General features: G+C 36.6%; 2 protein-coding genes across 6 annotated transcripts in view; one reads left to right on the top strand and one right to left on the bottom strand.

Moving 5' to 3' along the window:
• Positions 1-224: 224 nt before the first annotated feature.
• On the top strand, positions 225-13,895 carry LOC123514524 (peroxisomal leader peptide-processing protease-like). Of its 4 annotated transcripts, none has more exons than XM_045272417.1 (9): positions 225-352; positions 6,046-6,302; positions 7,367-8,465; positions 8,844-8,977; positions 9,681-9,879; positions 10,372-10,779; positions 12,156-12,284; positions 12,992-13,119; positions 13,389-13,895. In XM_045272417.1, the coding sequence occupies exons 3-8, from the start codon at positions 7,388-7,390 to the stop codon at positions 13,078-13,080; spliced, it is 2,037 nt and encodes a 678-aa protein (XP_045128352.1). In that variant the 5' UTR covers positions 225-352; positions 6,046-6,302; positions 7,367-7,387; the 3' UTR covers positions 13,081-13,119; positions 13,389-13,895. The 4 variants fall into 4 exon arrangements, with proteins under 4 accessions (XP_045128352.1, XP_045128351.1, XP_045128355.1 ...); XM_045272416.1 differs by having other exon boundaries at positions 6,046-6,595; XM_045272420.1 differs by lacking the exon at positions 6,046-6,302.
• Positions 13,896-14,482: 587 nt separating this feature from the next.
• Positions 14,483-25,747, bottom strand: part of LOC123514523 (sodium/glucose cotransporter 5-like) — a 34,912-nt gene continuing 23,647 nt past the window's right edge. For both annotated transcript variants that reach the window (XM_045272415.1, XM_045272414.1), the window contains 10 exons: positions 22,251-22,440; positions 21,683-21,894; positions 21,470-21,578; positions 20,694-20,979; positions 18,110-18,278; positions 17,725-17,844; positions 17,322-17,417; positions 16,716-16,827; positions 16,417-16,523; positions 14,483-16,263 (listed from right to left, as the gene is read on the bottom strand). In XM_045272415.1, the coding sequence (XP_045128350.1) occupies positions 16,048-16,263; positions 16,417-16,523; positions 16,716-16,827; positions 17,322-17,417; positions 17,725-17,844; positions 18,110-18,278; positions 20,694-20,979; positions 21,470-21,578; positions 21,683-21,894; positions 22,251-22,440 (1,617 nt within the window). In that variant the 3' untranslated portion in view covers positions 14,483-16,047. The remainder of the gene's footprint in view (positions 16,264-16,416; positions 16,524-16,715; positions 16,828-17,321; positions 17,418-17,724; positions 17,845-18,109; positions 18,279-20,693; positions 20,980-21,469; positions 21,579-21,682; positions 21,895-22,250; positions 22,441-25,747) is intronic.

The raw sequence follows: 25,747 nt of genomic DNA, 5'->3' as shown, positions 1-25,747 counted from the left end.
CTCTTAAGCTGAATAATTTATAAACAAATAAATATCTATAGTGTGATCGACCGCATACAGTACACAACATAAAATCCCATGATGAAAATATGTATAAAAGGGATAGAATAATACTCTCAAAGGTGTATTAGAATATCATCATTATTATTTCCATATCATGAAAACAAACGAAGCTGATAACTTTTATAACATAGGGCGAGAAAATAAAGCTATGAGCACCGTGGGAGAGAGATAATGTGTGTGTGTGTGTGTGTGTGTGTAGGGCTCTAGGAGTGACGTAAGGGTGGTGAGTGACGACTGACGAGGAGCAGTAGGTGTTGTGAATGCTACACCACTGCATCTTCTTAACAAGGTACATATTTAGATCTGTTTAGTATACTCAAACGAAAGATTTTTGGAGGTAACCTTAGCCTAGTAATGTCAGGACTGACTATTAATTCACGGGTAGAACAGACGCCCTTATGCAACGTTATCCACACACTGGCTTGCCTCAGCGATTGCCAGGCACAGTATAGTGAACTTTCCCGCTTGATGTGGAATGATTTATGGTGACTGGAGCTGGTGATCGTTACATTTACGCATTTTTTTTTTTTTAAGCACGTCGTCGTTCAGAAATTATGCCACCCAAAGACAAATTGCTTATGAGAACCAAATTCTTTCTAACTTTTCTACCAATCCCAAACCATTCCACTCATATATACGGAGTAGGAAAGTGGGTTGTCCTTCAGTTGGGCCTCTTTCTGGTCCTGATGGCTTTACATCCAACTCAAAAGAAATGGCCAGTATATTGGGTTCAGCTTTTACTTCAGTGTTCACTACTCCATCTGGTCTATCTCAATCTCCTCACCAGTCTTATGTAGGAACCTTCCAGGAAATTCAGTTAACCATGTTAGACGTTACGAAGGCCTTGAACAGTATTAATCCTACCTCAGCTATGGGACCTGACTCTATTCACCCGGCACTGCTTAAGAAGTGTTCCAGCACCCTGGCCTACCCTCTGTATCTCCTCTTTAAAAAGTCATTACAATCAGGGAGGATTCCACTAGCCTGGCTAAATTCACACGTTGTACCCATTTTTAAGAAAGGAAAAAAAATGTGATCCCCTTAATTACAGACCATTAAGCCTGACCTCCACACCATGCATAACCTTGGAGAAGATCATTACTTCTAAGCTGTTTGAATATCTGGAGGTCAATTCTATACTTAGTCCTAATCAATTTGGGTTTTGGTCAGGGAGGTCTGTTGAAGACCAGCTGTTGCTAACTTACAACGATAGTACTTACTGGATAGATAATGGCAACATGGTTGATCTAATTCTTTTTGACTTTGCTAAAGCGTTCGATACTGTGAACCATCAAATACTCTTTAACAAACTTCAGTGCATTGGCGTAGAGAGTAAGGTCCTGACTTGGATTAAATCTTTCCTTACTAACAGATCTATGCAGGTCGTAGTAGCGGGCTCTTCTAGTTCCTCTTATCCGGTCACCAGTGGTGTCCCCCAAGGCTCTGTGCTGGGGCCTCTTCTTTTTCTAATATATATTAACTATATATCTGCTTACCTAAAATCAAATGTGAAAATATTTGCTGATGACCTAAAACTATATTTTCTTATCTTCTCAAAACGTGTCCTCTGCATTGGTTGATATATCAGTTGTTCAAAGAGACATTGCCACCCTCATAACAGTTGCTGAATCCTGGGATTTAAGAGTCAATGCTACCCGGGTAACCTCCGTGACACCATTGATCTGGGTCCATATTCTTCTTGTCATATAAATAACAAACCCCTTCACTTAAATTCCAGTGTTGTTGACCTTGGCATTAAAGTTGATTCAACCCTGAGGTTCCATGATCACATTCGGTCAGTTGTTTCTAAAGCAGCAGGTTTGTCCAATAATCTACTAAAATCAACACTATGCCGCTCTCCTCAGTTTATGGTTACCCTCCTCTTTTCTCATATTCACCCACTTCTGGAGTTTGGATCTACCGTCTGGAATACGGGCTATAGTACTGACTTAAAACTGCTTGAATCAGTTCAGCGACAGTGGACAAAAAGGATTCAAGGTTTTGAAAACAAGCCTTATGCTAAGCGTCAAAGGGAGGCTGCTACGTGCAGACTTAATTAAATGTTGGAAGATTTTTCATAATCTCTCCCCAATCTCTCCTACCGACCTGTTCACCTTAGCCCCTTCTATTGGCACGAGAGGTCATTGCTACAAAATCCTTGTTCCTCATAGTCATCGTGATGCCAGACACAGATTCTTCTCCGTCAGAGTGGTGAAAGCTTGGAACTCCCTTCCTAACAATCTGGCTGAATCAGACTCTCTTGACAGCTTTAAGAAGGGTCTGTCTATCTTCTTGGGTGACTTTCTCTTTGACTTCTGTGAAAACTGATCCTGACATTGTTTTTGGCAATTAGCACACTTTCTAGCCCTTCCTTATTACCACGCTCCCCTTAGTATCTGTTTCTAGGGCTGGCGTGCTAGCCATGCGGGGTTCCCTCGGGAGCCCAACCAGGTAAGCCAAATCTCCAACACCCGTTAAACAAGCTTGGTGGCATTTAGGGAATTGGTGGTTGTGGGTGGGGAACGAGAAATCAATGAAATATGGGTGTTGAAAAGCCTACGGGAATATATCTTAATATTCTGATTGTTTCTAATTTAACCTAACTTATCCTAGTCTCTCGGGATCGGGGAGGGGAGCCCCTACACTAGGACATTAACCTAACCAAATATAGACCAAACCAACTGAACAAAACACGAAAAAAAATCACACCGTTATGCCTTACCGGTGAGGTGAAGAGATTCTCAGGGTGATGGAGGGGTGTACATTAAAAATTGTTGAGAGGATCATTCAGTGACATTCACAACACCCCAAAATGGGGTCGTGATCAAGACGGCCCCTAACTACGATGCCCTCCCACGACGGCCCTCCCCGACGGCCCAATGTTTACCACAACAGCCCCACACTACAGACCACGACAGCCTCGGCTTTTTTTTACCCGTAAGATGGTTTGAAATTATACTTGTTGATACAGCATCTTATACTAAGCCAGATTGTATTAACAAATCAGTCGCTCCCCACTCCCCCATCCTTCCTCACCCAGTGATAGCTACTGTACCACATAGTACGTATGTGAGTACTTACTTTAAATCACCGCAGTAATGTTATCGTGTAATGTTTATCAGTAAATTGCATACTTTTTAATATGATCTGCCTTAAAATGTAAGATACTGAAACATTCCACAGATTGCAAAACATAATATTAAAGCCTTCAATATTTAGCCAAGTGGCACCTCCGGCTGTTGCAGCAAGCCAGCAAGTCATAAAAAATACAATAGACTATCACGCACCTCTCAGAAATTTTTAAATCATCTTATGGGTAAACAAAACATTACATAACATTTTCTGCTTAGAAATGCATGTTCTCTCACCTCTTTCAATATTTACAGAAAGTCGTGTTACACCCTGTATACGTATATGCACTATATGCGCAGGGTACACCAGTGTACCAGTACGTTATGGTTTTTAACGCTCCATACTACAAAACACTAGGTATCTCAGGAACGCTGAGTTGCCATCCGCGGTTAATATGTTAACATAATGAAAGAAATAGAGGACAATAACCCAAAATTTGGTGTGGGGTCATCATGGTAAACATGGGGCCGTAAGAGTAAACATATGAGGCCATCGTGGTTTGTAATGTGGAGCCGTCGGGGAGGACCGTCGTGGGGGGTCGTCATGGTCAGGGGCTGTCTTGACCAGGAAACCCCCAAAGTGATTGCCATATTCTAAGAGTGGCAGAGAATGAAATGAGCAAGAGGAGGAGTTTGAGTCTGATAGATGAAGTGGGTCCAATAAAAAGACTGATGATGAACTTGCAACAATAGCATATGGAGATTACTGCTACAGTCTTTCCAAAATCTTAATTTTGATGAATATTATTTTGTATGTAAGTACACATGTAATCAAATATAGGTATAATTTGTTTTATTAATTTATATATTTTTTGGTTTTAGCCATAACCCACTTGCTTGAGAAAGGCCATTAATTAAAACATTAGGTTTCTGTGTGAAACAATTTGATCTAATTTTATTGTGTATGTATTAGAATGCATGCATGCATTTATAGCTTTTGGAGATCATAAGACTGGTTAACTTGCAGGTGTCAGAATGGGAGGCTGGAAGCTTGAGATTGGCAAGATGGCCATGTACATGTCTTTCCCTGTGATGCTTTTCTACGTGTTCAACCAACCCAAATACTTTGAGGAGTGGACAGTCAGGATGCGCAGGGAGCTGTATCCTCCTTTAGATAAGATGCACAATGAGGTACTTAGATTTGCATCAACACTGAAAAATATTTGGTTTATTTTGTTTCCATGGTGTCTTTTCTTTTTTTTTTTAGGGAGGGTGGTATGTACTTGATAAGGTGGATGAGCTGGATAAGGTGGTGAGCATGGGATCAGGCAGACATCCATGCATAGGTTCAAATCCCACCACATGTCGCCTTGAAACTTTGTCATTTGTCAAATGGTTTAAAGTTACCTACATGTCATCATGATACCCAGATTCTAGGTGGTTACACCAAAAATGCACCAGTGTGGGTTGATATAGGCCCTAATATGGTTACCACAATAAAGAAAATTGCTTGTGCCGCTAATGGTGGAAGCTGGACAGCACTTCCCATACTCTTCATGTATATAAGTATATATGTGCTATAAGGAATAACATGAAAATAGTAAATAGATAAAAAAAGTATATATAAACCCATCCTTGTGGTGACAAAATATTGGTTAATGTTTTATACCTATCCTTCAAGTGGTCATGAGGTGTTAGGTGTAGAATTGACTTCTTAGTGGTTGCTGGATATCTTAGAATCAGTAGTAATTGGTATTGAGTTGAGCTCAATTGTGAATCAAGTCCTGTTATGGGAAACATGCAAAGCTGTCTTGTGGCTGGATAAAATCTTTTCTTTGAAGCTGTCACCAAGACATGCACATCCTTCATCAACATGTGTCTATTATGCCACTTAACATAAACTCTTGGATTGTCCAACTAACACTAAGGAAAGAAATTTGGTTGCCCAAAATCACAATCTTTTCTGCTCTCAACTGTATAATCTTGAAATTATATCTGTTAACCCATTTATTGCACATATGTTACATGTAGACTTCAAAAGTGTAAAAAAAAAAAAAAAAAAACCTGAAGGCCATTTTACATCGGAGATGAGGCACACGATGCACAAGAGTCGGGTTGACTTTGGTTGCTATGGGTACATTCACACCGGGTGCGATGCTAGGTGAGGCATTCACTGTGGTGGGGACTGGTTGACTTGACAGTTCCTGACATGGAGGAGGTGGTGGAGCAAGAGGAGTTATTAATGTTATCTTTTGCCTTGTATAATAAGAGGAAAAAGAATTGGGTATATGAAACAAATATGAAACGACTGGAATGTGGTAAATATCATTATCTTATTCAAGAGCTAGAAATGGATGAGGGAAATTTGGATAGTATTTCAGACTGACTCCAGCTCAGTTCGCTGAAGTTCTATCATTCAATGAACAAGATATTAAGAAGCAAGGCACCAACTACAGAACATCCATCAGTTCACGGTGAAGGACAGTGAGTGAGTTAGGAAAAGTTGAGGAGTCAGATCAGTGCGGTCAAAAAAGCTATGCCTCTGGAGACGAAAGCACAAAGGCGGGAGTCCCTCAAGAGGTATGAGTCACGATGCTATGGGCAGAAAAATCACCTGCCTGATGATCTTGTAATCGGTGCACGTGGTGTGGCCAGCAGCCGTCCCAAAGTTTCGCATCTGGTGTGAACACCACTATTGGAAATACACTGAGGCAATTTTAAGCCACACAGCTTCACACCTCGTACATCATATGCATTGTCTGTGGTGTGAAACAGCCTTGAAGATTTACTTGTTGGATACAACATGTCATCCATAGCTTAATTTACTCTTCAGATAGATTTTAGATATAATTTGCTTACAAACCAGAATAAATTTGTAGTTGATATAAATTGTTTCTTGTTTCTTTTGCAGGAAATTGATGAGTGCATTAGAAAACTTCATGAGCGAAAAGAAAAGGAATTATTGAAGTCTTTAAATGAAGAAAAGCAGTGAAAATTACATGTATATAGAAAAAGAAACTTTTTGAAATAACAAGGAAAACTTATAAAATTCAGCACAATTCTGAATACTTCATTGTAGTAGTGAACTTGTAAATACACAGAAAATCTATGTAAATTTTGTTTTGTACATACATGTAATATAAAAATGGTGTTTATCTTTTGAACAAAGTAAGTAAGAAAAGCTATTTATCGTTAATTTACTTCATGAGTGGTGTAAGTACATAAACATGGATATATGAAGTTCCTAGATTCAGAATGATATAAGTGGCGTGAACCAGAAACAAGAAATGTGATCTAAGTTTTGCACCATTCAGAATGAATTTCCTCAGTGCATTGAAATGGGAAGTTGTGTTTGATGTCAGAATGTTCATTGATGCATCTGCTCTACAACCAACTCAAGCATTGTATAAGACAAATGGATGGCAATGAGTTTTCTTCCTTAATTTTGATAAAACTATCAGGCAAGAACATTAGAATGTATTGAATGTCCATCCCTGTTTATTTTATTTATTCTATCATGTCTTTACTTTCTTTATTCTAGTTAGATTTAAAACTATTAATAAAGATATTATTCAATCATTTTATTAATTTTATTGAGCAAAAGTGTAAGCAACAATGTGATACAAACATTTGCTAATCTGAAGTGACTCACAGAAATAGTCACTTGTTGGCTGAGTATCTTGTGCTGCTGTGGGGAGGGAATTGCTTCACTTGGGTACTAAGTTATTAACTTATGACAAACTTGCCTCAAGTGCAGCCAAAAAGGTTCTGTAGATCATTTCACTTGGATGGATTTATTTTTTTATTTATTTATTTATTTTATTTATTTTATTTATTTATTTATTTATTTTTTTTTTTTTGTGCATAGTCTATTCTGATGTTCTCTCTGTGTTGCTCTTAGTAAAATGGTGGACAACAAAATAAATACATTAAATTCAGCTGAGATGTTGCTTATGTTACTCTGGCTCTGGACACCTCATATGATACCTTGTGACATATGTGAAGGTGCCTTGATAGGAACCTTACACAGCACCTGGCAGCAGCATTATTAAACAGGGACAAGTTGATCCTATTATATGGGAAGATATTTAGCAACTAAATCTTTACAGTAATAGTTTAGAAGTTTCAACTTGTGAGTGTTAGTTTTTATATGTGCAGCATATCTAACTTATTTCTATACATCTTTAATTATTCTGTATTTGCAAATTACTTAATTTACACCTTGGTTTCAGACTATATAGAAGCAGAGCACCATGCAGGGTTATGGTGTCATTGTTAAGCTGGTGACTGGAACAAATGAGGAAATTAGCTGCTCTGGGATGTATCTTGGCCATGGTATAATCTTCACTCATGGCACACTGCTTGTTGATCTCTTCAAGGACAAAAAGGCTGAGCCACTCATTGAACACCTGTCAACAAAAGGTTACTGTGCAAGGATGACACAAGAACCCAATCTACTGGATTCCATGTTTAAGAATGTTCAGTCAAAAATTGAAGTTATTTTACCATCCAAAGAGTATGTAAGAGAGGTGGCTGGTAGTGATTGTGATACCTGTACATCCTCTGGGACAAAGAATGACCAACTATGTCAGATTAGCAAACATAGTAAAGCTTTTGTACCACACAATGACTCAAGTGGTTTCCTATCTGCTGCAGCTCACATTGACAGAATTATTGTCCAGTCTGGTGTATATGAATGTCTGGAGAGTCTCATGCCAGCCTCACAGGGTTGGAAGTTACTGGAAGAATACCAAAATGACATAACTCCTGACCTGGAAAAACTGATCATGTCTTCATTTGTCGTGTTAACTCTGTCTGGAAAAGATTGGTCAAATGAAGAATCAGACAGCATTGTGATCAAAGCAGCCAAAGATATAATGTCATCATTCATCCCTGTTCAAAAGGGTAACTTTGTTTATGTTGAAAGTTCCCCTTTTGGCTCTGCTTCCCCAAGCATGTTTCTAAATTCTCTAAGTCATGGCATCATTTGCAACACAGGACCTAAAGGTCAGGAGGTTTTGCTTACTGATGCCAGATGCATCACAGGCTGTGAAGGTGCTCCAGTATTTGTGGTAGTAGATAGGCAGAAATGGCCTTGTGCTTTAGTTATAAGCCCATTTTGCTGGCAAAAAGGTGAATGGCTGGGCTTAACCCTCCTGGCATCTCTTGGTCCTGTGCTGCAGACACTACTCCAGTCCTATACTTCATCAGCACTGTTGCTGCCCAGGAACCTTTCCACACAAAAGAAAAGTGATCACCCCACTAATGTTACAACAGCAGCAGTTGAGCCCCAGTCAAGGAATGGATTCATTGACAAAAATTTCATGGAAGGTAATTGCAATAATTAATTTATTTTTTAAACATACCATATATAAAATTCAAATATTTATATCAATGGATGTGTATTCAAGTTCAAGTACAAATCATTACAATTTTACTGACACTGTACTACTGTGCTACTCTGAAATACTTTAAAATTGTTCAGTACTTTGAGTAAAAGTACACATACTCAGATCCAAGCTTGATTTGTAAGTAGATGCACCATATATAGATCATTAAAAAAAATAATATTTTTCATATGACAATAGTTTTCATGATGATGCACTGAACTTACAGTGCATGTGTACTCAACAGTGAAGAAAAGTGGAAATAATTTTATTGGAAATATATATTGGTTTCTTGCATTTCTTAAAAATTTTATTTCCACAGGACCACTGAAGGACATGAGCAAGAGTGTTGTTTGTATTAAGTGTGGGAAAGGCTGGGGCAGTGGAGTGGTGATATCTGCTTCACCAGGCATTATCCTGACCTGTGCTCATGTTACCTACAAGGCCATCAGTAAAGTAAGTAGGCAGCAGTTTTATCAGAAAGGAATTGCCCAGTTGCTTCAGGATTAGTTATTTGTTTTGTTTTATTTTTATCTTATGAAATATGTGATGTTCAGTTTGTAGAAATTTACAACAACCATACATTTACTACCACTGATAAGTAATTTTGTCACCCCAGTAAGTGAATGTATAGCAGTGCATCCAAGGTCTAAAGTAGGAAGTATAACAACCATATTAATGTGATTGCTATAAATATGCAGGGATTTGGTTCCTAGTTCCTTGTATTTCATAAAGTAAAGGTCACATTGTGTGGTGGTATGTGCTCAGTACATATGTCTCTGTGTCTCAAAATATAAGTAATGTCTTTATTTGCCTATGAACATAAAAGCACTATGATGAATGAATAATATATATATATATATATATATATATATATATATATATATATATATATATATATATATATATATATATATATATATAACAAAATATATTTTACATTAATTCACTTTTTCATTTATTTGAATATTTTTTTCTTATTGAAAATTTTTTTCTGAAATTTGGTTTCTAAAAAAAATTCAGCGTTGTCTTAGTGTTGGCTTTAAGAAGTAAAGGAAGAAAAATACCTAGCATGTAAAGTTATTCTGATATCATAGGATAAACTAACACTTAGGAAAAAATAGACAAGAATATAGGAAGAATCTTTGCCTGTTTTTAGAAAGTTGCAGTGGTGATGTCAGATGGTAGAAGAATACAGGGCACTGTGATCCATCAGACACAACCTCTCATCACACTTCAAGGAGATCCAAGATTCCCACCAGCAAGATACAGCATGTGGGACTTGGCTGTGGTAGTCACTCACTCTCCCCTCTGGTCTGCACAACCACTGCCACTTGCTACAAGTCTTCCACCTCAAGGTCATTCATGTTCAACAAAGTTGTATCTCATCATGTATTAAAATCATACAATACTGATATTGAACTTTTTATTAATGAATTATTGAATTAATTAATTTTATTAATGAATAAGTAATATGAAAAGAAGCGAGTAGTAGAAGGAATGCGAACGTTTGAGGTAAGCTACATTCTTGACCTCCGAACATCTAATCTACTTATGCTGTTACCTTATCTTCTCTGTTGGGCTCCTCCAATTACAATCTCACATCTGTATCTTGTCATATCACTCCAATCCCTCCTCAGGATCCTTCAAAGTGGATGTGCCTCTGGCATTTTGCCTCTGCTAATTCTGAGGACCAGGTGTATTTCAATCACCATATCCTCTGTTTGGGTCTCTCTTACTTTTTTTCATCACTGGTTCCAGTATCTTTGCTCATTATGTTTTCCAAATATGAGAGTGTATTGATTATTTTAGATAGATATAATGTTTGTAATAGAATTTCCTTCCAACAGGCATTGGTGTAGTGATGGCAGGATATGGGATGTTCCCTTCTCGGATTCTCTCCACTCCAACCTTCTCAAGAGGGGTGATCTCAAAAGTGGTCACTCTCCCCTCCTCACTACTTCATTTACCATCAAGCGAAGCCAGTGGTGGTGGATCCAGTGAAGGACACACTCTTGGTGGAAGTGACAGTGATAACAATTTTATTACCAGTGACACTTCAAAAATAAATACAACCTCTATTATCAAGAGAGATCCTAATAGTAGTGATAATTTGTCACATTACCTGATGAAGCTGGGTAAACATCCATCTGGTACTTTGAACAACAGTGTTCCAGTACCTGTGGTCATGCAAACAACATGTTCTGTATATGCAGGAGCCAGTGGAGGCCCAGTTGTTAGTCTCCATCCTTCATATGGTGTGTGTATGCTTAGTTATGGTCATTTTCATCTTCATTGGTCATTCGTACAGCAGAGATATGAACTTATATTTTTTAGGGAATCTTAATGAATGACTTTTGTGAATGTATAGAAAAATAGAATATAGAATATGTGAAAGCAGGAGGAAAAGCAATGACAATGAAGTATTTGAGGTATGTTTGATATAGCATAATTGTTAGTGTGAAATTAAGTATGAAAGAAAACAAATTTTGCATGAGATGATCAAGAAGAGCTTGGAATATTATGATTCTTTTGGACTTGCAGAGATTATGATTGATGAACAGTTGGTGAAAATAGATAAGTGGATATGATATGAGAGATGTAGGACTAAGGGCATAACCACAAATAGAAGGGATGAACAGAGGAAAAGAGTATTAGATGTAAGACCATCTGTAAAGTAGAGTGATTACATGTGATAAGGATGAATGGAAAATAGTTGTGAGTGTATGGAAGATGACATAACCATGAGTTCAACTGGAGGTTCTCTGACATTTGGTTAGATCAGCCAATTTTTCTCACCCCCCCCAACTGCTAACTCTGTACAAGGGCCTTATCCATCCTTGTATGAAGTACTCTTTGCATGTTTGGTGAAATCAAAAGCTTTTCGTCTCATTAACTCCCCTCCTCTGCCTGACTGTCTTCAGCCTCTTTCTCACTGCTGAAATGTTGCATCTCTTCCTATCTTTCATCTTTATTTTCATACTAACTGCTCTACTGATCTTGCTAACTGCCTGCCTCCCCCTCCTCCTGCAACCTCACTGCACAAGGCTTTTTTCTTCCTCTCACCTCTATTCTGTCCAACCCTCTAGTACAAGAGTTAACCAGTATTCTCAACCATTCTTACCATTCACTGGTAAACTCTGGAATTCCCTGCCTGCTTCTGTATTTCTGTCTTCCCATGACTTGACTTCTTTTAAGAAGGAGGTTTCAAGACATTTGTCTCTGTCTTTTGGCTGATTCTTTTCAAATCTTTTAGGGAACTTGCAGTTCAAGTGGGCTTTTTTTTATATTTTGTTGCCCTTGGCAGGCTTTCCTCTTACACAAAAGAAAGAAAAAAAGCTAATCATGCCAGATGAGGGAAAGGGGTGCATTTATTATAGAATAATAGAAGTAAACCATCTTGGTTGTCAGATCTCACTGTAAAGAAACAGTGTGCCAGGCAACTGATCCCTCATGTAGTGTGGGGTAGTGAGGATCAGTCCTTCCCCTTGAGACCAAAATCTTAACATATGACAGAATAGTTGTGTGTGATTGAGAGTGTGAATGAAGGGATAGAATGTAAGTAGTGAGGGCTCTACCATTGATTTTCACTAGTCTCAGTCTCTCAACTTTTTTTGTTTCCTTATGTTGGCAGGACTGCAAGTGGTGGGTCTTGTGGTGTGCAACATGCAAGACTCCAACAGAGTCACTTTTCCTCATGTCAACTTGGCCATCCCCATCCCTTCCATTGCCACCATTCTCAACACATTCTTGAAGACAAAGGGTAAGAGTCTCTCTCTCTCTCTCTCTCTCTCTCTCTCTCTCTCTCTCTCTCTCTCTCTCTCTCTCTCTCTCTCTCTCTCTCTCTCTCTCTCTCTCTCTCTTTAATGCGTTGTTTTCTTTTAAAAAGTTGGCACTGACACATAATGAATTAATTTTTGTAAATGCCTCTTTTTTTCAAACACAACATTTATAGTACAATAACAAGCATCATGGAAATGTTGGTGATTATGAGTTTCATGTAAATGTCCTCTATATCCTTGGTCATCAGTATCTTTACAAGAATTGGATTTTGATATCCTTTTCTAGATTTATTGTGTGTATTTTCCATTTCCACATCCCATCTGTCCTGACCAGCTGATTTATACAAATGTGGGAGAACCTGTCAAGGTTTTATTTTGTGCATTCCATTGATCCTTATCACATGCACCTATTTTTTTTGCTGTCCACCCATGGTGTTTATGGTCATTCATGCCTTTAGTCTTGCACTTCTCACATTAAATCCAGTTATTTTTCTCTCCTGTAATTTGTCTTCCCTTTTCTTAAAGCTAACACTGTTGTAACATTCCTTTCTCTTTTTTTTATACCTTCTCAACAAAAATAATATGTTATATTTTGTCACTTATGTGCTCAAATTGATTTTCTTCCTATATTCTATTCTTCATTAATTTATTTGCCAGCTTATATTCGTCAATTATTTTTTTCCCACAGATAAGACAATGCTACAGTATCTTGACATTGAGTGTGCAGAAGCATCACACGTGTGGGGACTGACTGACACCTCACGCTCCCGCTTGTAGTAAACATCTTACCTGGACCAGATCACAAAGTTTTTTGCTGTAAGTACATTGGTTACTCAATGAAAGTGTTGTAATTTGTATATTATTATCTACTTTTGTAAGATCTTTCTTGTAAAGAGTTGACTTATAATAGATTTGGTTCTAACAGTATCATTGGACCTTTATGAATATTTGTATCTATAATTTTGAATTTAATTTAAGAAATCTCTAGTGGGTGGTTCTAATCAGCCACTGCCTTGGCCAGGTGCATGATATCACTAGTATCCTTCCGCCCCTCACACTGCTCCTTTTGTTCTTTTTTGCTACAGAACTGTACTGACTGAATCCAAGAGCTCATTGAGACTCTAGTGAGGAAAGTGAATGAAAAGACAGTTATGTAGTGAATATTAGATATTTAAACAAAATGAATTAACTTGAAGTTGTGGCAAATTATTATAGAAATGAAAGAAGAGAATGAGCACAAGTGATAACATAGGGAATGTTTTCAGTAATATTCCTAATAACATTTCTTCATTTGTTGGGAAGAAAGGAATGAAAGTAGAGATAAAACTCAGGGAATCATTATAAGGGACATTGCAGAGTAAGAGGGAAGAGAAAGGTGGTTGTGATGGTAGTAATGTTGACAGAGGAAGAATGAATAACCTTCTGTTCCATATTGAATATTATCCTTTGTGTTGCACTAGTTATATTATTTTTCCTACACTATATACTATATATTGATACATAATGCTGTATGTGATTCTATCTTATTGAAATCTATTGTAATAACATAAGTAATGAGTGGAATCAGAGCCAAAATAAATCAATCCAAATTTTTTACTTGCAGTTTTTTCCATATTGCTATGTATCTGATGAGTGATTTATTGTATCCACCTGTTGGATGCAAGGTCTTCAGAAACCACGGGCATGATTACAACTGCAAAATTAGTGAGCTTGAAGCAGAAGATAGGTTTTGTCATGTCAGTGAGAAAGCCTTTTCTCACATTAAATGCAGTTATTTTTTTTCGCTAGTTACTTGTCTTCCATTCTTTAGCTCACACCATTATAACCATTTACTTACCCTTAACAATTATGCAAGTATTTGAAACAATTTCATGTCAGACACCAATGTTGTGGGAATCACTGGCTCAGCAGCTTTTGGTACAATTAAAACGTTAACTAAATTGTCATGATCTTTACATTGGACCATTAGATTGGCTATCAAGTCCCTCTTAAGTGAACATCTCTCAAAAAAAAAAGTAGAAAAACAAAAATTTTCAAGAAGTGTGTTCTGACTTGAAAGATCACACCGGCCTCAAATGCAAGATTATGATGTCTTTAACATCCTAATGTTGTCATTTTTCCTTGACCAGTGCCTTATTATTTGGAGTAATACTTTGACAGGTTAGTAAGATGGACTGCATTTACATGTTCATAAATTTTATATCTGTAAAAACCATTTTTCATGTACACTTATCTACTCCAGGTGCACCATTTACTAATGTCACAGCATTCACAAAAATGAGTGAAGGTAACAAAAGTGCACATATCAACATATAAGTAGGATGCTAAAAGGGACAGAGATAGGACACCACAAGCCTCAGTGTGGCTCTTTTCCTGTATATCACAACATAGGCACATAAGAAGCTGTAAATCATCTTTCAACTATTATCAAGGTAGTCTTCTGGCACTACTGCTCCCTTACAATAGGAAATGCATTAGTTGTGTTCACCTCTAGCTTCACAATAGTCAAAAACAAAGCTGAATGATTCATTCTACTTATAATAACCACATAAAGCTTTTATTATATGCACAAGTTATCATTCATCATGGTGACAATCACACAGCAGCATTCCTCAGGGAAGATTGATGTGCATTCCCCAGCACATCAGATAATATTTGTCATTTTCACTGTGCCAAGTCCACACAGCATACCAACTATGAAGCAATGACACAAGTTCTCTCTTTAAGTGCTCTTTAGTTAAATTTGCTATATAAAAATACAGATAGAAAAATATATCTTATTAATTTTAAAGTTGGTGAAACACAAAATCAGTCAATACTGTAACTGATTAACATTTTTTAGATCTACCTATGACATTTTTGATAAGAAGTCTTGTTCAGTTATCCAGGCTTAGACATGGGTATTCTACAGTCCTTTATGCTCTTCTCCACTAACACTTTTTTTCTTTTTTCCACATAATTTTGAATCTTGTTATATCCCAAGAGATTTTACATGCATACTTCAAAACCATTTTAGTTAATGTTTACTGCTATTTTTCATTTGGGGCTTCAAATTGACATTTGTGTCTGAATTTCCTTAAGTTAGTGTAAAAAATTAGTCACATCATTTTGAGCAAAATAGGCTAAATATATATTCCTTTTCCACTATTTCCTTCTTCTATAAACTCCCAAGAGATGGCCATGATAGGGTTCCACAGGACACCATTCCTTCAGAATATGATAAACATTATGGGGTGATTGTGACAGATATATGAAAATGAAGGAATGGACAAAAGCTGGACGAGGTATTCACTGTGTATAGATGATAACAGCAATTCATCAGCTCATGCTTGGTGAATTTCTGTTCAGCAGTGCCAAGTGTTGTCTGTGTTCTGGTATGGTGAACAGGAGTAAGTAATTTATATCATGGTTTAAAATCTATCAGCTTCAAAAAAATAAGAAATGGCTCCTGACACCAGTACACACTTCATGTCCGTCACCCACCAGTCCACCTGCCCTTCAGATTTAAATCTCAAGAAATAATGAACCAGTGCAGGAAAAGTATATGTACAAAGACCATTGGCTAGCCTTCTAAATGACACTAGTTTGTAACTCCTGGGGCTACAGTAACTAAAAGAGAACTACATATTTTGGTACTGCACTGGCCGTCATGACCATCAGTACTGAACTGTTAGGTAAAAGTTGAGATTTTACATCTGATTATTCTCTGTGGCATACAAAATTTCAAAGTAATTATATTCAGGCTTATAAGATATTATTGTAACCTAATTTGTGGAGTTTTTCCCGTTGGATGTCATGAACTTGCTCTTGAGTGAAGGGGTTGATGGAGAAGTATATGTACAGACCCATCATCACCAGCAGGATCACTACCAACATAATATTCAGAAGATAATTCTCCCACTTTTCTTGTTGAAGGTTGGTGAGTTGGGCAATGTGTTCGTTCATTTCCACGATTTGTTGCTTTTGGGAATAAGGGCAAATAGTTAGTATTATATTATATACTTCTAAGCTTAGGAATTGAAAAAAAATAATCCTTAATTTTCCACAACAGACACATGCAAATTTCAAACCATTTTCACTTATACTATTTATATGAGTATGCAAAACACTTACCTGAGCTTTATCAGAATCATCAAACCCAAGCAGCCAATTGTAGAACCTTCGATACCAGGGGATTTTGTGCTCTGGTTCCTGGCAGCCATGCTCAATATACTTGTTTTCTGGGGACAGTGTTAAGCAGGATTGATGGTTAGGAATGGTTACCTATGTATAATGTTTATTTTACTCATTAAGGTGTTACAATAATGTTTTCTCTTACTGTCTCCTCTCTATTGACAACTGTTATCTAACTATTGGTTGCTTGGGACTCAATCACTCATGTCATTACTGAGAACAAGTGGCTCAGTGCATACCTGGTGTATTTGGGGAGCTGAGGAGCAGCTCAGCCCGTGCCCTGTTTAGAAGCTCCACATCATCCTTACGTTCATGCCGGTCCAGACGTGTGAAGAAGGTGGTTCTGATGAGCTGTAAAAAAAAAAGAGAGAGAGAGAGAGAGAGAAAGGCCAGTTAAAAGATGAAAGGACAGGGTAAATGAGTATTAAATTGAATTGTAGAAGAAGTGTCACCAAAGACCAAGTGCTTGAACAACCAAGAAGAGGATGCTTTGGAATGTGCAAAGTTGTGCTTCAGCTGTGGCTATCCCTTAGGGAACATTCCCTGAACAAGTAATGCATCAGATAGATAGATATGTAAACAGCATATAAATCCATTGTAACTACCATATCAATAGTTTTTAAGTATGAAGCTGACTGTAAGACAAGAAACCTAACTCATAAGGCTTATTAGTTGTGAGAAACAGGGTCTTTGAAAACCTGGTGATAGCCCAAATTAACAAACTAAAATAACAAGACTGCTTAAGATATTTCAACAATTTTTTGTATCTTAAGATAAAAAAATTGATATAAAAGGAAAGAAACTCCTAACTCCCGATCACCAAACCTCTCTCACAAAACACTCACCCTCCAGTCCTCATCTGGTGGAGTCACCAAGGTCACAACCACCACCACAGTGATCGTCACCCAGAAGAGGAATGTTGCAAAATACATGTAATGGAACTGAAAGAGAAAACAATCTTTCAGTTAATTATGTTTGTGACTTCTATAAATGTATCTACAGCATAAATAACTTAGTGTGTTTGTGTAAAGGAATGGATGAAGGCTTTTCTGTCATGGCTACCTCTTGCAGTGAGCTCGTGGAGGGAACAAAGAACACACAGACATTGAGCAGTGCCACAAATATATAAACAAAACAATTTGTATAAAAAAGAAACTACCAGATAATAATGAAAATAATAATGCACATATGAATTGAATGAATAACCAATAATGAATAACTTTTCATCAATTTACAATGAACACTTGCCTTTTGGAGGAACACTGGCCTGTCGTCCTCCTCATAGCATGCTGGCTCATCATAGTAGAAGTCAACAACCATGCGAGCCATTCCAGTCACAAAGCCAGCCATCAGACCCCAGAAAGCTCCCTGCCAACACAAAATTATATATATATATATATATATATATATATATATATATATATATATATATATATATATATATATATATATATATTGTTCTTTTTACCATTGAACAGAAGTCCTCTTACAAGCCCATCAAAGATAAACTTTGAGCACAATCATCATATAATAATGATTGAGATAATGTAGTATATGTCTGAGAGAAAAATATTTTCATTACCAGCATATAATATATGAAATAAAATTATTGACAATGACTGGCAAGACTCACAGATTCGTTCATTCTTTTCCATGTGATGGCCAAACAGTACATGGCAGCAATAGGAGGTGCCAGATAGGCTGCAATGGCTTGTATATAGATGTACAGCTGGCCTCCCTGTGTTCTCTCAATGATAGGAATCCACAAGATGGAAAACACAACCAAGATTATGATGAAACACCTAGAAATATAGGAAGTGCTTTGTATTATCAGGATATTAAACTTATAAACATTCACACTACAGAGTATTCATTATTCATGAAGTAAAATAATCTTCATAAAAATATACTTCAGGTAACTTTGTATAGTATCTCATGAAAAGATTAAGAAAAGTTGACTTCAAAGTAAAGATTTTGGCATAGTGGAAATGTTATACATTGAGTACTTTTAACTTGTACACTACACAGATGTAAGTGCATAATACATACACAAGCTTGTAAGAATGGTAACTACAAGGTGGCTATGAAATTCATTCAAAATGGGATCCCATATGATTTTTGAGATTGTGCCTGCATAATTAACTTGCCTCACTTGTAATACTTGTCTCTGTCCTAAGAATATTCTTGTGATAGTTAATGATAAATCAAGTTTTTTTTTCCAAATTTAATTTTATAATATCCATATCAATCTAATGTTTAAACATTAATTATATCCTTTAAAATGGCCACTTGAAGACATAGAAGCAGTGTTGTCTGATAAAATCAATAAACCTTCTCAGATGTACATTGATGTGTTTAGGTGAGGAAAGCTTCACGGGTAAATGGAGAGAGAGAGAGAGAGAGAGAGAGAGAGAGAGAGAGAGATTCAAAGCTTGATTGATTTGTTATCTCATGGTATATTCACTTCATAGGTACATTAACAAGTTTCAGCCACAACACCACCATTTTTCTTTGTAGTATGATGTTATGGAAAAGTTTTACTTCCATTTTTAGACAAACTGGAGACAAATGACTGTCTTGCTAATCTTAAATTGGCATGCATAGTGATACCCTTAAATGGCTGAGTTTTCCAGTATTCAGGTTTAGCTATGAAAAAAATTAATGTGAAATTTAGAGTTCACTGTAATGTACCATGGTGTTGTTTGTGTTGCTGTTGTAGGATGAGGCAACATATTGTTTATATGTTATTTCATCCATCATCTCCAACCTTCCATACAGTGTTATTTTGTTTCATATGCATTATTTGATTATGGCTCGGCTAGATGTAGAACAGTACGTATTTCTTGTCCATGAACATTCTTCTTATTGTCATTTTCCAACAAAAGTGTGTGTAGTCATAGATATCATGCTGCATTAGTACATGAAAAGTGCAACTTATTGAAATACTCAGTGTGATATCTTTTACTAACACAAGTGTGTATGACCACTACTGTTAGTACTGGTTGCTACATATTATGTGGTGCTAACACACAACTTTGATCACAAATTCTGCTAATGGCAAATGACATATGTTCAAGTGTCATAAAGCACCTGCACTCTATTATCATGGAGTTGTGGGACTTGATGAAAATGGAATACAAGTCTCTTCTTCTACTCTAATAGCTACTGTTGATGTCATTAGGGCTGCCATCAGTGTGTCAGTGTGGCCACAACTTGCTTTGCACATGGGATGAGCAAAAGTAGTAAGAAATTCATTGTTGAGATAAACCATAAAAATTATATTCGATATGTAAGCAATGTACTACAAGAACAAATAATAGCATGGGATTAAATACTTCTCTTATCATTTGTCTTAAGATAACATACTATGAAAACAGGTCCTACATCTCCTTTCTAATTTATTAATTTAGCTGTTCATTTACATGCTCATTTTCTCTTCAGTGGTTCCATTTCTGACAATGCTTCATTACGTTTTAGAAAAATTTTTATAAAACATTTTTCTGTAGTAAATTATTGTGTTTAGAAAACATTTATGGTCAGCTTTTATTTTCCTCAGATAAATGTTAATACAAAGTTATATCCTGTGAGAAGAAAAAGCTCAATGTAACTGAACTTAGAATTCAAAATCATAACAGATGGACAGTTAATGGAAGAGGTAGATGTGTTCAAATACCTTGATTAGATCCTGTGCAAACATGGAAGTATATATAGAGAAATATAAGAGAAATCACCATAAGGGAAGAAAGTGATAGGATGTTTGGGACACACAATGAAAGATAGAGAAGCAAGTATACTGAGATCAAGAAGGCAATGCATACTAACAACATATGCCAACACTGATGAACTAAACATGGAATGAATGTTAAAGATCAAGGATTCAGGTAGTGAATGATTTGCCATGTTGTGGATAAAACGGATAGTGAAAGCAATTAATGTTTATGGAAGGTTTAGTACATTAGAACAAAATCCTTCCATATTCCATATTCTATTAGAGATGTATTTTATCACTATACTTCATTATCATATATCAATGTTAATGTTTTTGATTTTTGTATTACTTTTTACTATAGATTTAGTTTTATAAAAGGTCACATAACCTCAAATCGGCAGCAATGGTGTACATGTACCTGATGTACAAGTACGTACTTGTCAACAGAAATAAAAAAAAAGTTGTGAAAAGCCAGCACTGATACAAATAATTAATCAAAAGCTCTCACCGTCCCGTCATAAGCTGCTCCCGGCCCTTGGCCCTGGGTCGAAACTGAGACCAGATGTCCATTGTAAAGAGTGTTGAGGCAGAATTAAAAATTGAAGTTAAATCACTCATGAGGGCTGACAGCATGACAGAAAGCATAATGCCACGCATCCCACTTGGTAGATATTCCAGGACCAGTTTTGGATAAGCAGAATTAGAGCAGGACACCCGAGAGCCGCAAAACTTGTAACACTCTTCAGGGTCGACGCAGCCAACCTCATTGGGGAAGAGGACTCGAGAAATCATCCCTGTCAGGAGAGGAAGAGTGGCTAAAGAAAATAGGTAACTTTACTAGACATTAAAATGTCACAAAATGTTAATATGAAAGCATAAGTTTTTCATTATATACAATGCCATACAATGAAGAGTGCAAATGTGTGTAGTAAAACTACATTTTTAAAGGTGAGGATGGAACCAGCAGCAACTAGTTAAGTACATCTTCCAGCAAAAAATTAATGCAATCCATGTATTTCATTGCAAACAGTTTTTAAGTCCAGATTTTGAACCGTACATTGAAAAATGAGTTTTGCTGTCTAAACGAAACATCGTAAGAAAAACAGGATTTTGACTTTCAAGTGTTAGCCAGTAGCCACCATTAGTGCCATATTTAAAAGAAAAATTACACTTACATACTTGTAAAAGTATATATATATATATATATATATATATATATATATATATATATATATATATATATATATATATATATATATATATATATACAGTATCTTTACTTACCAGGAAAAATTATAATAAAAAGTGGCAACATTTTGGCATACCCAGCCATTAAAGTGCCACCCTTGGCATGTGAAAGGCTACGAGCAGCCATCACTCGTTGCACCATCACCTGTTGAAGCAAGGAGGGAAAATAATAATAAAAAAAATTTTAAATTCATATTGGCCAAGCACTACCATCTGAGACAGAACAAAGAATGAGGCAAACAGTCTCACCTGGTCTGCACACCAATACCAAATAGAGGCCGGCATCTGCCCCATCAGGAAGGCTGGCCAAGGCATGTCACTCACACTGGGGTCAGCATCCCTCAACATCCTCCAAGAGTCCACTCTGGGCAGGCCACATGTTGAGTTTGGCATCAGAGTGCTTGGAATGGCTGCCAGGTACTTTGTTTGCAGACCTGTATAGCCTCCAACCTCATGGAAGCCTGTAGAAAAACAGCTAATCAGAATCTGCTTGCTCACATATGTATTAATCTACATACCAGTAGAAATATATCTGCATGTACAGTAACTCCAACACCGCAACCAGTGTTAGACGACCTTTCTGAAGTGGCATAATATAATTCAAAAGCTCATTAGTCACATGAAGAATGAAAGTTAAATTACAAAATGATACCCTGTACTAATTCCTAGCTGAATGGTGTGACTATTTTTTTTTATAGGTTCATTTTGGCACAAACTATCACCTTCCCATTCTCTATCCTCTAAACACATAGACACATATTACAATATTACACTACTTATAAATGCTCCATTTTTTGTTTAGGTATCACCAACTCACTCTTGACCATAACATAAAGTGAACCCCCAATCATAATGAAGAATTGCAGGGTGTCAGTATAGATGACGGCTGCCAGACCCCCGAACACGGTGCACAGGGAGGTCATCACCAGCAGGAAGGAGATGGACAAATATAAGTTGCTCACACGTAGAGCTTGTTGTAGGAAGATGGCGCCCGAGTACATGTTGACCTGCACCAGTGAATATATTTCCGTAATGACAAATGTTTAAAAAGTTAGTCATAGGCATTTATATTCAATTATCAATCTGTTATCAACTTGTTAAGGAACTATATCATTTGTACATGTTCCAAACTATTCCCCATTTCTGCACATCACAGATTTTTATATTTTTTTTATTTATTTATTTATTTATTTTTTTTTATATAGATATAGTATGCAGTATCAGATCAAGCTTTTAAGAGGCCCTGAGCTTGGAGATAACAAAGCTTTCCCAGACCCTAAATTATCTAACATATGCTTGAGATTCAACAATATAGGGTACTATTTTATCCCTTTATAGTGATGCCTTGAAGTGAATCAAACCAGTTACAAGGGGCTAAGGCCTTTACTTATGACCAAATTACAAGACCTCCCTATTATCAGGCTTTCAGCTAGCCCATACAGTATTGTAGTATTATTGTAGCACTCACTACCTGTCTATGAGTATGAAGAAAAATTCTTAACATCTTGCTATACACAATTTCAACAAATGTATTACAAACAATCCATAAATAAACAAAACAAAAATGAGTAGCATTCACAACCAATTACTCTCTTATTAATAATATGAGGCTGACAAGCAGTGACTGTCACACCTGTTACCCTCATTAATATCTTTCACATGTTTATGGGAGGTGAGAATTAGCATATAGTATGTAGCTACATTTGAAGCCTTGCTACAGTGAATACATAAACAATGAATTGAAACAAGACATGACAGAAAAATACAGGATTGCAAGGTACACTAATTCTTCATAAGGATATGTTCCCCATTTCATGCCTTCCTCAGAAAATATTTTTGGTTCTGGCTTTTCCAGAGCAGACATCTTGATTCAAATAGACGTGTTTTATCTTTGACAAATGCTTGAGAATTAGTTTACCATTATTAGTAGTATCATCACTCAATCTCTTCAGTCGCAGTGCAGGAAAATAATTTTCCCAACATTCTTCACATCTCTGTCTGTTGTCTGTTTATTTTGAGAAATGTTCAGAATTTTATCTAATTAAATATGAATATTAAGGTGCCTTCCTTGTGCTGCCATACTATTTTGACCCAAAAAATATCTTCTTCTCTCGCTTTTCCCATATCTATATGGGGTCGCAGTTCCTTATCAGCCTTTGACCCAAGAAATATATGAGAAAAAAAAGTAGAGGATAAGGTTTGATCAGGATGGTCACAACAGGACCTTTGCCTCAGGCTTCATTTCATAATGAAGCTCACGCATAATAAAACAAAATAATATAATTCTCACAGAGAACAGAAATCACCTTAGATATTCACTAAAATGGTTGAGTTTATTAGTTTACTGTCTAACTACCATAATACAGCCATGCCATTTTATTAAATTTCTTATAGCTAAACATGTTGCTTATAACCAACATCATGAGATATATATATATATATATATATATATATATATATATATATATATATATATATATATATATATATATATATATATATATATATATATATATATATATATATATATATTGCTTGATTGATTGATTATTTAAACTCACAAACTGAGAATATTATGACTAATAAGAATCATAACAATTAAAATGCAACCTCTATGTAGCACTGTCAAGCAAAATCAATCATGAATTGAATAGAGCTAGGTAGGTATGGATTAGATATCTTTCTTGGTTTACTGATCTATTTATGCCTACATAATTATTTTCTTTATTCCTATTTTATGTTGTAAGAAAATATTTTTTTTCCTTCATTTTATTTTCAGTATCAATGCATAATCTTACGCGGTTATGCAAATATCTGACGTCAATAACCGTGGGCGCCAAGCAGAATTTTACAGCTACTGACATGTGAATCGAAACTTCGAAGGGTTTCACATCTGAAACACTTGGCTCTTGCTACGACTTTTTTTTTTTTCAAAAGCTACTAGCCTATATATGATTGGCCAGGTTTTCAGGAATGTTTTTTTTTTTTTTTTTTCTTTTGATAATATTAAAATCCTGTTAATTTGTCACTAGAACCACGGGATTTCAAGTAACTTCAAGGAGAGGCTTTGGAACGTAGTGGATCAGTGTTTCTGCTGAAATATTGTTCGGGTCAATCGGGTGTCTGTCAAGTTGTCAACAGTGGCAGACTGGCAGTGGCGTGGCGACGGTTATTATATTATTCCAGTGTTGTGGATCGATTGCTTTTGCCTCAGTATGCAGCATTAACTATTCGTCCAACTGCTACAAGTGAACTGGACAACAGGCAAGTAGAATTCTTTTTATCACCTGCCTGGATTCTACAGCACCACCACGGCAAGGCAATACAAGACAAGACAAGGCAGGTTTGAAGACTGAGGAGTGAGAAGGCAGGTGGTGGCTGAGTGAAGTTTTTTGGTTATCAGGAATCTGCAGTACTGGACACTTCAAGCTTTGGACACTGTGCTTTATGCTGAGTACTTCATGAAAGATCAAAAGTGGTAAGTAAAATTAATAATCTCTCTCTCTCTCTCTCTCAATATATATATATATATATATATATATATATATATATATATATATATATATATATATATATATATATATATATATATATACACAGGTGTCCATAAAGTTCCAGTACCATTACAAGTATTTATTGCTCAGAAACCATTTGACATTAAAAGTATTGTTTTGTTTTGTTTTTTTTTTTGTGTGTGTGTGTGTGTGTGAAATGTTCTACATCTATTCAAGTTTACATTTACAGCGCTTCATGCACTACATTCCACATGTGCACCCCTAGTTGCCCTCACAATGTCAAGACAATATTCCATCTCCCTCCATACGCGGTGCAGCATATCAACGTCAACTGTTTGGACAACTTCAACAATGCGTCTACGAAGTGTGGCAAGATCCAGAGTTTTTCTGAACTAATGATTGATGCCAATCATGCCCAGAATATTATACAGAGAGGTATTCCATCCGCGCATCCCAGGTCACGTACCTTTGACTCATGTGAGCCTCAGGTCGGTGCGAGGCTGGGGCTCATTCACTCAGTCTGAACTTGACCTCAGGTCCTTTCGCACGCGCCGCGTCCCAGTTCCCCAAGCCGCAATCTGACCTCGCCCGCAATCTTGAGACCAGATTTTTTTCGCCTTATAATGCCCAATAGTTGTGCTGTGCGCTGCTGCCATAACACGAAAAAGAAGACGAAAGAGAGGGAGAGAGGGGGGGAGACTATGTCAAATTGGAATAGATGCCCTTAAATAGAGAGAGAGAGAGAGAGGAGGGGGGGGAGGGAGAGTATGTCAAATTGGAATAGATGCCCTTAAATACA

The sequence above is a fragment of the Portunus trituberculatus genome, chromosome 38 (genome assembly GCF_017591435.1).
Source record: "Portunus trituberculatus isolate SZX2019 chromosome 38, ASM1759143v1, whole genome shotgun sequence".
NCBI lineage: Eukaryota > Metazoa > Arthropoda > Malacostraca > Decapoda > Portunidae > Portunus > Portunus trituberculatus.
The sequence above is the reverse complement of the archived record's forward strand: the minus strand, read 5'-3'. Positions and strand labels throughout refer to the sequence as shown.

What these genes read in the sequence shown, in the direction of transcription:
- LOC123514524 (XM_045272420.1), top strand. Translation starts at nt 7,388, where the DNA reads ATGCAGGGTTATGGTGTCATTGTTAAGCTGGTGACTGGAACAAATGAG. An exon ending in CCTACAAGGCCATCAGTAAA is followed by an intron (nt 8,978 to 9,680) that starts GTAAGTAGGCAG and finishes GCCTGTTTTTAG; the next exon opens with AAAGTTGCAGTGGTGATGTC. An exon ending in TACAAGTCTTCCACCTCAAG is followed by an intron (nt 9,880 to 10,371) that starts GTCATTCATGTT and finishes TCCTTCCAACAG; the next exon opens with GCATTGGTGTAGTGATGGCA.